This window comes from Dryobates pubescens, chromosome 15 (assembly GCF_014839835.1).
Source record: "Dryobates pubescens isolate bDryPub1 chromosome 15, bDryPub1.pri, whole genome shotgun sequence".
NCBI lineage: Eukaryota > Metazoa > Chordata > Aves > Piciformes > Picidae > Dryobates > Dryobates pubescens.
Window position 1 is genome coordinate 20,274,663 of NC_071626.1, and position 13,014 is coordinate 20,287,676.

The following is a 13,014-nucleotide window of genomic DNA, read 5'->3' on the forward strand; positions in this document are numbered from 1 at the left end:
TCAGATGTTACTCATTGTAAATAAATGGCTTTTTGTTTTTTCCTTTCTTCTTTTTTTCACTGAGTAATTTTGTGCCTGTTTAAGAAGGAAGCAAACTAAACATTGGGAATGGTAGATTGTGGCTATTTATACAGTTGTAATGAAAATAAACCATGCCTTACAGAAATAAACTTCACAGCAACTTCCAAAACAGTTGGTATAGAAAGATTCTTCTTATTTTGGAAAACACCAATTTTAACTGCTTAATGATGAAAAAACCCAACCCAAACCCCACTCATTAAATCTTTTAAGACTCCTAGCTACTTGAAATACTACCATTGTATTTTGGGAGGGTTTTGGGGTTTTTTTTAGGATTCCATTTAAGGGAAAAGGAAGATGAACACAACAGAACCCCCCCCAAAGCCTGCACAAATGCAAAGTACTTTATCACATTTTGTTAGGTGAGGACACAACATAACCAAATCTATTGAAAGTGCACAAAGTTTTAGCATTTCAATAGAAGCCAAAGTGTGACCCCTGCATTAGCAGGGGACATTTACTCCAGGTTACCTAAGAATTGCTGCAGCAGCAAAGTAGCTGCTGTGACTGATAGGAGTTTAAAGTTATTTGAAGATAACCCAAGCAACAAGGTACAAAACAGAAGGAGATTGGCACTTGATCTGTAGTTAGCCCCATTAGCTCAATTTTCTCCCCAGAGACTCACATACACACAACTTTCAGATTTCATTTTATTACCATAAAAAATAAGTCAATTTGTAGTTCCAGAGTAAACAAACACCCCCCCTCCCCCTTAGCTTCCACCTATTTAAAAACAAAGGTTCAAATGCTGCGAAGATACGTTTCACAGGGTCCATATCAGCACCTTAACCAAAACCTTGCCCCTTTTTTTAATCTGTGAACTAAGCATATTTCAGAAAGTTTTTGTGTTAGTGACAAGGGGTTACATTCTCATCTGGATGCACATGTAACATGACTCAAGGAGAACAAACTGGAAGGAGTGCAAGTCAGTCTCCAGAATCCCCTGTCGAGCTCCACATAGTCAGAACCAACATTCACAACTGAAGTTATTAAAGATTGACCTTTTGCATATTCCAAAAGGGAAGGCAAATACAATCAACTTCATTTGGCTTTGAAACATTAGGATAACAATGTTTTATTTCAGCCACATATTTACAAAAAAGTGTTTACAAGAGAACTGTGTAGGGGGTTTATTATTCTTTTTGTCCTAGTACACTTAAAGATGAATAGTCATCTTAACCGTCATGCAAAGACGCAGCTCTTGTTACACAAGAGGTTTTCTGGTTGTATTTTGGTTGGTTGGGTTTTTTTTTCTTCCCTCTGAAGGTAGCAAGGAGAGAGCTGGGGAAGTTTGGGCCACCCTTAAAAATATAGGCCTGTTTGCTCTACTATACCTTCAAAATAAGGAGGTAAAGTACAGGCACTGGTAGTTCCGCAAGGGTTCATCGCCTCTATCGTGTTTTCCAAAGCCGACAAAAATTGTCTTGACCAGTTATAACATGGGTTATTCCATGACTTTTACCTCTTCAGTTTACTTCCTGACCTCTGGAGTTACTTTCCTAGAAGCATACTTGCTGAGCTTCTTTTCTAAGGTATATTGTTGACTATACATTTTAAATTAAACTTATGTAAAGAATGTAACAAGCTTTTCCTTTGTACACAACTTAATCTTTGTGCTGAGTATTCTTCAAAAGGATTTTATAAATAATACAGTAAGTTTAGAGTCAGTCTTCTTCCCTCTTGCCATTATACCATGTTGTTGCTTTCTCCAACTTTATCTACAAGCTGCAGAAAAGGAGACAAAAAGGTTTTAAGCTGTGTGACGTCTCTGTACAGCGAAGTTATGCTCAAGTATTACTCGCTGCTTGCACAGTTAGTATGCAACTGAAAATGAGAGTCAAATCATACTCACCGAGGCCTCACGATTTACATTTGTGAAAATTAACAATCTTACATTGCAATTGTGCTTCTGCATGACATGTTTTTCTCATATAGACATCAACAGTGCAACATGAAGATGCAACAGGATGAAAAAGGAAAAAAGAATGCAGGTAACACTGCTAGCTTAATGATCAAAACAAAACAATACAGTACCAGCCACACATGCATTAGTAGACCAAGTAAGATATTTCAACTGACCATTACTGTGGATTCTCTTCTGAGCCTACGTAGGCTTTGAATAAAACATTAACAATTATCTTATTTTAAAAGAAGATTTAACCCCATTATGATCAAATTAAATATGACTAAGTAAGATCAATTGACAAATTAAACATTCAATTGATCACAAATTATGAGCCCGGACTTGGCCTACCTGTAAGATAGGAACAGATGATCTTGAACACTAACTTTTAAAAGCACCCTACAGGCATCTAAGTTATACTCCCTGTTAGTAGCAGCTATTGAAACCATTGCTTTTAAAACTAGGGTTAAAAAACCCACACCATTGTGTTAAACTACACACAGAAATCAGCACAGTAGAAGTAGCTGACTGAAACACCCTACATTACCATCTTTTCTGGTACCTGTAAATGATCTTCAAATCCCTGGCTATTTAGTTAAGAAAACTGAACACTGCATTTGAAAAAATACAGATCTTGGTAAACAGCAAGATATAGCCTGATGCAGTGGACCTGACTAAATATACTTGATGGATGATTATGCATTGTGAGACTTTCTGGATTTGCCATAGAAGTTACAGCTCGATACTGAATGAAAACTATTTGCTATTACAGGCCACTTTTCATAAATATATCTAAACACTGCACCAAGAAGAGTGTCCTCCTCATTGCACAGACAGAAGAGGTACAGAACGGTGGCATGATTCACCTATATGATCACCTAGGGCCAACAGTGAAGCAGGAAGCAGAACCTCTGAGTTGTAACCCATGGCTTTTTCCACTTCACATCTAATTGGGGGCAGCTTCTGCAAAGGTGCTCTTTTGTTCCTTAAACATCTACAAGTCTCTCACTGGGAATGAAAGTGATTAGTATGGTGCAAGAACTGTACACAAATACACACAAACTCAGTACTCTGAAGTTACATTTCCTCTATTGCTGATGCATTTCTATCATTGCAATAACAATGGAATAAAACAGTGCAAACTGTGCATGAAGTACCAAACACTTACCGAGCTTATACCAGGTAAATTCAAGAGATATCCAAGAACTGGAACTCTTCTAATAAAGCCAACCACCACAGGAAAGAACCCCCTTTAGATAAGATTAACAGAAGATTGCATTAGTTTTTTATATTTAAACTTTCTCATGTATAGATGCAGACAAAGAAGGCATTCAGTAACTCTGCTTTCTTTCTATCCTCTGTCACCAAGGTACCCACCCCATTCAGCAGTGGGCCTATATTACCTCTAGTGTTAGTTTTCCCTGCAATGTATTTGAAGAAGCCCTTTCTGTTGTCCTTGCCCTCCTTACAAGAGAAGAAGAGTTTTAGACTGGCTGTTAAGAACAAGTTCTGCACCATGAGGTGGTGCAACACTGGCACAGGTTGCCCAAGGAGGTAATTGAGGCCCCATCCTTGGAGATGTTCATGGTCAAGCTCAACAAGGCTCTGAGCAACCTGATCCAGGGGAAGAATGTCCCTGCTGACTGCAGCGGGGTTGGACTAGATGACCTTTGGAGGTCCCTTCCAACCCAACCCATTCTATGATTCTAGAAGCTGTTGTCGTCTTTGCTAAGCTGGTAAGAACTATTTGCTTGGTAATATCAATACCAGCCTTTTATTTCCTAGAAACTTTATTTCAAAGACCAGATCATCTCAGTGGTCCAATAAATTGTGATGCAGGACACACAAGTCACTTGTAACAGATTAAAATAACTGGTGTAGCCAGGAATAAGGAATAGTCAACACTGGATGGATGATGGTATTAGCCATAATTTTAGATGCCTTTAATCTGAACAAAGCTCCAAAGCAGCTTAGAGTGCACAACTGTCCCGCCTGCTGGGAAACTTGTGGTGTCATGCTAAACAAAGGCAAGAAAAGAAAGCCATTCTAGATTTAAACCAGACTAAAAGAATAACTGTGCTTGTCTCCCATTTCAGTCAGATGCAAAATTAATAAAAATATCATATTTGCAATTTTGTTCTTGGTCACCAGTACCTAACCACTGCCTTGTGGACAAGAGCAACTCTGCAATTACTGCTCCTAGATGCATGAAAGGTGTTGGTGCAGAAATAGTCTAGATAAAACAACAACCTACACTGGAACTGCTTTAGTGGTCTAAAAATTAAAAGACTGAAAAAACTACAATCCAGTGATTTATATTTGTATTATCTTAGTCTGAGCTGGAGTTACCAGAACTGCGAAATTGCTCTTGATATAAAGATTTACCATATAGAAATCCTGATAACCCATATCACTAGAAATACTAAGATACAGAGGAATGCCCATCCTTACATCATACTGCCCTAACAAATCCAAAGGTGCCTAAGTATTGATCTAGTATCCCTAGTTCCTATATTTCCTAACAAAATTATCTACTTCAGAGACAAATGACAACCATGGAAGTTTTCTGGTTTGCAATCAAACAGTAGAATGCTGAGGAATTATAAAATGATGCTTGAAGAAAGGAGATTAAGGGCAAAAGTAGTATTTAAGGACTTAAACTCAAGACTAACATATAATTTTACATAGTTGGAAGAAAATGAGCACCAAGAGAACAGTACTTTGACTCTGATTAACAGGAACAGCATTACTCAGCCAGTAGGTGAGTATGTTGAAAGTATTTTAGGAGTGTTAGATTAATAAGCATTAATCTAAGTCTGTACAGAAGTCCAAGAACAACTGCAAGTCTCCCTTCTTACTTATCAGCAAATGTAAACCAACAATTCATATATAAAAATAAGTCTATCTAAAGCAAACATTTAAAGGATGCTGCTTTGTCAGCTGTAAAGCAGCAACACCAAACCAATATATTTATTCCTAGATACATTCCTAGATGCAGCAAACCCAGAAATGCATGTTGAAAAAAGGTCTTACCTGAATAATAGGAAGAACCCATAAATTTCAAGAATCATTCCTATTAAAGGCCAGCCAATGAGAACTATGAGCACACCACCCAGGAAAAAGCCTGTTGCTTTCATTTTGTGTTTTTGAAAAAAGAATCGAAATGTTCGTTCTAAACCAATAACAAAAGACAAGCCAGCCACAAAGAGCACCTGGAAAAGACAGAGAGCAACAAAGAAAATAGCTAATTATGTTCCTCAATTAAGGAAGTAGACATATAGTCTTCAAAATTACACTGCATTTCTTACACAAGTCTTAATACCAAGAGATAGATGAGAAGAGATTTGCTAGGGATTCTCCTCTGTAAAATTTATCTTATAGCATTTGTAGGTAGCATTCCAAATTCTTCTCTCAGCTGCTTAAAAAGTCAAGAGTCTGCCTTTGTAGTCTCTGACTAACACAGTCATGGCACAAGAGCTGGTGACAACAGTTACACCTGATCTGTAACATAAGTACAACTGTTATCCACAAGCAGTGCCGGAGTTCAATACCACTGACAGCAAATGTTCCTACAAACTGAGAGGAGACATATTACAAAAGCACCTCTGTTCTGAGCCATGGACATCTTCAACAGCTTGTACTGATCTACACCAGTGCAAAGCCAAAAAGGAAGAGAGATGATGAGCATTATCAGCTATCTTACTTGTCTGAGGGATTTTAACTATCCTTTCTACTTCATTAGTTCCAGTATAGACTGAGTACTAGGACATTAGGCCCAACTAGGTAGAACTACTTTTGCAGTCCCTTAGCAACAAGACTTGTAATTGCTCCAGCTTGTAAGCATACATCTGGGGATGTGATAGTACTTCAGATGTTACTAAGGTAAAATTTAAGTTTTGTTACCATTTTGTTACTTTTTCTCCTTTCTGATACAACTTTTTTTTAAAGCTTTCTGTAAGGATACAAAACTTTTTCTTCTATTACCCTTGGTAGCCACACAGCCTGTCATTATCTCTTCCTAACTGAGTTTCCATCATTTTGCCTAAGCAGGAGCTCTTATTTCCATCTTACATTAGGGAAAAAAAAATTAACAAGCTTCAATTTATTTTTCACTCTTCCACTATACACACTATTCATGATTCAGAACAATGCTCCAACTAATGCACCTGAATTCAAATACACATTTTTGTACTTTCCTTCAGTGAATCTCAGTATTTGATTCTGCTGCCACAGAATAAAACTGATCAGTTTTGACCACAGACTTTTAGGCATCAGCTAAAGAGGCTGTGAACTTCTACCAGGCTGTGGTTTTTGGCTGGCTGGTGAAGCTGAGAACAGCAGAGGGAGAGATTTATCACGTCCAGAGAACACCCTGTCATTTTATATTTGCTTTGGATTAGGAATTTTGTGTACTAGAACTAGGATTTCTTTCCTATGCTGCTTTCTGTGAAAGCTTTGATTTGCTAAAAAATGAAGATATTAAATATCTCTGCTATGAAAGGTGACTGGCTTTTCTAAAGCCAGATTATCAGCAATTCACACTTCTTTCCTCATAAAGCACAGCAAAGTAACATTTGCTGGGGTGTACAGGATACTTCACTATTCTTGTCTAAATATATACTCAAACGTGACAGTTATCTGACAAGAAAACAAACAATAAAGTCTTAGTAGTAACAGCCAATCTAAAGACAGAATATCAGCAGCATAACAACTGTGGAACATAATGATTCTTGTCTTACCAACATACTGCAGGTCTGACCTGGAGGTATGATATGTGGATTCGTGTGAGCTGTTCTAACTTTAAGTAGGAAAAATGATTCATTCAAACCACTGAGCATAAGTTTTCCTCTATACCAAACTGCACACTTGTTTCAAATCAGTAACATGTTGCTTCATTTTCCATTTATTTTTAATATATCATATACTTAACTATAAGCAATGCAGAATCTGTCTAAACAGAAGACACTTACATTTCCAATGGCCAAGAGAGCTTTGTCAAAGAAGAGTATCATTCCAAAGAAAAGGAAAAAAACTCCAAAGCCTGTTAGTCCCATTCCAATCTCTGAAAAAGAAACAAGTTTAGGCATGTAACAAAGCATGGTACCAGCAAAATCTCAGGCATAAATATTGTGAAAAACTTAGAACCTCAAACCTACAGACATTTCAAATGTACAGAAAAACCCAAAGGCTCTGCTGCCATTCAGTCAGACCTGGCCAAGCTGGACAGTTGGTTGGGGAGAGTTGTCCAACAAGGACAAGTGTAAAGTCTTGCATCTGGAAAAGAATAACCCCATGGATCAGTACAGGTTGGACAGCAGCACAAGGGAAAGGGACTTGGGGGTCCTGGTGGACAGAAGGATGAGCATGAGCCTGCAATGATCCCTTATGTCCAAGAAGTCCAACGGCATCCTGGGCTGTATAAGAAAGGATGTGGTTAGTAGGTGGAGGGAGGTTCTCCTCCCCCTCTACTCCGCCCTGGTGAGGCCACATCTGGAATAGTGTCTCCAGTTCTGGGCCACTCAGTTCAAGGAAGACCTCAGCGAGCAGCTTGAAAGAGTCCAGCTCAGACCCACAAAGATGATGAAGAGAGTGGAACATCTCCTATACAAGGAGAGGCTGAGGAAACTGAGTCTCTTTAGCTTAAAGAAGAGGAACATGGCCTCATTCATGTTTATAAAGATTTGCAGAGCAGTGTCAGGAGGATGGAGCCAGGCTCTGCTCAGTGATGTCCAATGACAGGACAAGGGACAATGGGTGCAAGCTGAAGTAAAGAACGTTCCACGTGAACATAAGGAAAAACTTTTTCACTGTGAGGGTGACAGAGCCCTGGAACAGGATTCAGACTTTCCTCTGAAGACATTCAAAACCTGCTTGAATGTGTTCCTGTGTGACCTGCTTTAGGTGATCCTGCTCTGGCAGAACAGTCAGACTGGATGATCTTTCAAAGTCCCTTCTGATACCTAACATTCTGTGATCTCAGCCTACTCCATGACCACTTAAAATCTTTGTAGTGCCTACAGATATAGTAAATCTTGTAGACTTCAAATACTTCAATAACAGAGAGATCTTTGGAAGCTGCTTATCAAAAAAGTACATCTTTGGAACTCTATCCTGAAATTTAAGGTAAAAAATAAAGCATGCATATACATATAGCAAAATCATCTCTCTTAACTTGTTGCTAGTATGGAGAAAAGGACAGTTTCGTAAGCAGATAATGAAACCTTGGTTTGCACTTGCAACTCTTATGCCATTATGGTCACTGCGGTATGCTAGCCCTTTCCACTCTCCTGAGACCTCAGATTCCACCTCCATAATCTTGCATAGCAATCTCACCTTCCCAACTTCTGGACTGCACACAACACAGACTTTTTCCAAGCTACGTATGCGCTGATGGCTATTAAGCTCTAGTTTGGGTCTCCAGCTAGTTCTCAAAACTAGTAGATACTAAATATCCTTTCCTGTCTGTAAAATTGCTCAAGAAATACCAGGAAGGCAAGATTAGGATGGAAGGTTTGGCTGAGAAAAGTGGCCTAGCTATGATTATATCTACCATTTGACAACAGCCTCTAATGGATCTGCAAGACCATGCTTAGAAACGCATCCTACTTTTAAAACGAAACTCCAAAGGCCTTCCTTTGACTCATGTACACCAAATGGGAGAGCAGTAACAGCACAAGCAGCAACATGTCTGCAAAAATCTTTGCATGTGTCCATTCACCCACCCTTACATTACTGCTATCCCTGGGCCCAGAGAATTTAGAAGTCTACAGAGCAGGTAAAAACAGGTAGCAGACCCAGCCATAATACTTTAGACAGGATAGCAGCCCAATTTGTGTCTGTGTGTATGCATGTATTTTGAAGACCCCAGCAGTTCTGTAGAGTCTAGCCTGAAACAAGAATCAGAAAAAAACCCAATCCTCACTATCCTATCCTTCATTGCTGTTAACCAGATCCACTTAAATGCATTCCAGTTGCACCTCAAGTGCAACATAGATCTAGTTGATTGTTTACAACTGCTCAAGTAGCTCAGGAGTAGCTCTGCCTATTTCAGAACTTCTGTGTAATTACTGCAAAAAAAATTTTACATCATCTCAGAGTGAAGGTTTGTCCCAGCAACACTGAACTTCCCTAACTGCTGCAGGAAGTCATCTTTCAGCAAGGTTGTAGACCACATGCTGTTAACTTGGTCGTTCTGTACTATCACCTGCAACCTTAAATTTTGCTATTAGCCTTTTAACCAACCAGAATCTAAAGCACTGAGTAACCTACTACAAGTGATTTATTGCAGACATTCTCAGTATTTGTTTGCAATGAAAAATGGAATAGCAAGTTATTTTAAAAACCAACTTGCTGACTGAAGGCAACATGACAATTGCAGGCTGCCCTTTTCTCTAGTACTCTTTACTTCAGAAGAGCAGAAACAATCTCTTCTGGAAGGAAAACACTTGGAGGCAGGACTCCAGAGGACTTACCAGCTGCCAGCAAGACAAATATGCAATCATGGGAGGCAAGTGTGCATTCCACCCACAGACAGAACAAAGTAAGGATCTAGCAAGAAGGCAGAGGCCAACTCCTAACAGCTGCCAAAATTACTACTCTGACACTCCTCCTGCATTCACTTGGAACACATTTGTAATCACCTACTCCTACAACAGATTTAGATTCACTTTAGAAGTTAACCATATCCTCTGGTTAATGGAAGGAAAACTAAAAGACAGAACCCCATTCTCATTGTCCCAAAACTACTCCTGAAAGAAGATAAGCAGTCCAGAACTAATGTTCTGATGCCAGTACCCTCTGCTGAGATATTACTGACTTAAATCACACCAGAATTAGGAAATTCTCAGAAGAGGTAGAAGGAAAAAAAAGAGGACTGTCATTTTGTCCACACTCTTTGCAGCAATAAAGAATTTTTGTAGATGGTGTGAATAGAAGAATCTTGCTGCGTTAGTCAACTCCAACATTTCAGCTCCTAGAAATGCAGAAAAACATACTAGCCATAGGACATTTACTCTGAATTTTCAGTTATTATGATTTATTCAGAGGAGGGAGCAAATATTTTTTAATGTTTCTGCATAAATCCTGTAAGCTGTGATACAGTATCTGTATCAAAACAGCTTAGTAAATATTGAGACTTAAAATTAAGACACATTGCTTCTGAACGTTCAGGGAGAACAAGGCACATGCCTTTTGTGTACAAAACTAAGGATGTAATCATGCATTTTGGGTTTTCAGAAGACAAGTTAATGCAGTTTATAGGTTAGTTAAAAAGGAATTTTTTTTTTAGTATCATATTATCAGTCAGGGTTGGAAGGGACCACAAGGATCATCTAGTTCCAAACCCCCTGCCATGGGCAGGGACACCCCACACTAGATCAGGCTGGCCAGAGCCTCATCCAGCCTGGGCTTAAAAAACACCTCCAGGGATGGGGCCTCAACCACCTCCCTGGAAAACCCATTCCAGGGCTTCACCACTCTCATGGTGAAGAACTTCCTCCTCACATCCAGCCTGAATCTCCCCACCTCCAGCTTCATTCCATTCCCCCTAGTCCTATCACTACCTGAGATCCTGAGAAGTCCCTCCCCAGCCTTCTTGTAGGCCCCCTTCAGATACTGGAAGGCCACAATTAGGTCACCTCGGAGCCTTCTCTTCTCCAGACTGAACAGCCCCAACTCTTTCAGTCCGTCCTCATAGGAGAGGTGCTCCAGCCCTCTGATCATCCTCATGGCCCTTCTCTGGACACATTCCAGCAAGTCCATATCCCTCCTGGAATAGAGGCTCTATTATATTGCTACTACCATGTTTTAGCAGTGAAGAAATTGGAAAAAACTAAGTGCATTCTTCTGCAATTCGTGGTGATTTAAGCCCATTGAAGAAATCACCTAAAAAATGTTCCAGATTACAGAAGCAAATTTAGCTTTTCACATACCAACTAACGCAGTGTTTCTCTCCAGGTATTTATCACGCTACTCCTCCAGTGACTCTATGGCAACGTCCATATTTTTCCAGACAGCAGTTAATTTGAAAATATCTGGTTATATATTTTCAGAATTTCAGAAAAAGTATGGAAAAACTAAAAAAAAAACCAAAAAAAAATCCAAACTCCACAGCATTTTACTTACTGCCCTTGGCTCTGACAATTAAAACCAACAGTCAGCACTAGAGTTACCTGAAATTCCCAAATGAGGAGCTAGGAATATGAAAGACAGTAAAAAGATCTCTTCTTTCTGAGGAGAATTTCCCTTTTCCCCCCCACCCAGTGAATGCTCCAGAAAGGAGAAGAATGGGCAAAATCAAAACTCACATGGATTTAATCTATCAGAAATATAAAAATTAACCACAGAGTTAGCATCTGTCCCAGTAGCAGAGAACAGCACCTGAATTTCACAACAAATCCTTGACCTTGAATGCTGTTTGCCTGCTTTTCCGCCTGGCTTAATCACTGCCCTTGACTGGCTCCCCAACACCTCCATTTCCAGTATCCTACTATGAAAGTAAACTTTGTTGGTTTAACTCTTTTTACTTCACCTTTCACTCTTACTCCCCTTTATAACTAACACGATGGTCTTTACCAAGCAGACTCATTTCCTTTTGTGTCAGCCATGCCAGAAATACATCACTTGTGAGATGCTAATTTAAATCAAAGACATAACATTCTCCTTTACCTTGCAGTTTAGACTCTTATGAATCTCTTTACTTTGATTCATTTGTATTTTCCTTCTCAGTATCTCTATTTCCAAGTATTTTCATTCAATGAAAACAGAACTTGGTGACACACAAGTACTTTTTTCTTTCCCCTTCACACTGAGTGTCTGGTCCTCACCTTAGAACACCTTCACTGTCATCTGAAAACTCCCAGCATGATAATAAAATTAACAGAAACACAGTAATACCACTAGCACGTGTCCACACGGAGGCGTACTAGATGACTTTAGCTAATTTTAGCTTTTATTTACCATTCAGCTTTCATGCATTTTGGCCACCATCACATCACAGCACCCCTTACAACACTAAATAGCTCACAGTCGAAGACAAACACCCGCAGCTGCAGTAGCAGCCCTAAAGACAGTGTCCTCATAAGGATAAAAGGACCAGCAGCCCTGGAGCGTTCCTTTGTTATTCTGCATCCCATCTCACTGTCCGTTTTACATTACAACTCACTGTACCGCCGCCACACCAGAGGACGGGGCCAGCGAGGTTTTAAGAGCCTTTACAAAGCGGTGATGCCGACAGGTGCGGACTAGAGAGCTTCCTCTGCGCCCTCCCATTGCAGCCTGACCCGGCTTCCAGCCGGTGCCCACCGGGAGCCGCGGGGTAACAAAGGGTTATGCGGACGGCCCTCTCTCGTCTTCACAAACCGGACCCCTCCTCGGTGACTCTCGCCCCAGAGCCAAGAGCCCTGTGCGGGTATGGGCCGAGGAAGGAAATGAGCTTTCCGCCACAGCGAACCGGGCAGGGGCCCTGAGCCCCAGCCGTTCCAGCAGCTACAACCGACGCGCCGCTGGAACAAGAACAAAGAGCGAGGGTCCGGGCGGTTCTGGGCCCGGCGGACCAGGCCCGCCCCACGCTGCTCGGCCACCACCGGGGTCCATTGCCAAGCCCCCATCTCCCCGCTCCACAGCTCGGCCATCCCAACCCTGCAGTGAACGATCCGCTCCCCACCTCCCACCGCGGATTACCAGCGGCACTTACTCTGGGTGTCGGAGAGGGAGATCATGGTGGCGGCAGGAGCGGGGCTGGGGAGCAGCGGCTGCAGCGGCCACGTCTTCCGGAAACACGCAGCCCCCTTCGCCTCGCCGCCGGGTGAAAGAGCGCCGCCGATTGGAGGAGACAGCGCCAATCAGCACCCGCGTTGTTCGCGCAGCTGCGCCCCCGCCAGTCTCGGTCCCCGCTTCTCTGCGATGAGTAGTGCAGACGGGAGCCTCGCGGGGCTGCTGCTGATTGGGGCAGAGCGGCCGCATGTGGTCACGGCCACGTTCGTCTCCTCCTGGTGATTGGCTGTGGGAAGGCGGTAGCGGAAGAGGCGGAATTG

The 13,014-nt window shown here is 41.2% G+C and overlaps 1 protein-coding gene across 2 annotated transcripts; it reads right to left on the reverse strand.

The window, feature by feature from the left end:
• Nucleotides 1-425: 425 nt before the first annotated feature.
• On the reverse strand, nucleotides 426-12,775 carry GOLT1B (golgi transport 1B). Of its 2 annotated transcripts, XM_054168202.1 has the most exons (6): nucleotides 12,675-12,775; nucleotides 6,952-7,043; nucleotides 5,015-5,193; nucleotides 3,150-3,231; nucleotides 2,158-2,191; nucleotides 426-1,803 (listed from the first exon to the last, which is right to left on the reverse strand). In XM_054168202.1, exons 1-5 carry the CDS (start codon nucleotides 12,697-12,699, stop codon nucleotides 2,183-2,185), a joined length of 387 nt encoding a protein of 128 aa, XP_054024177.1. In that variant the 5' UTR covers nucleotides 12,700-12,775; the 3' UTR covers nucleotides 426-1,803; nucleotides 2,158-2,182. The 2 variants fall into 2 exon arrangements, with proteins under 2 accessions (XP_054024177.1, XP_009904464.2); XM_009906162.2 differs by lacking the exon at nucleotides 2,158-2,191.
• Between the last annotated feature and the right edge of the window lie 239 nt (nucleotides 12,776-13,014).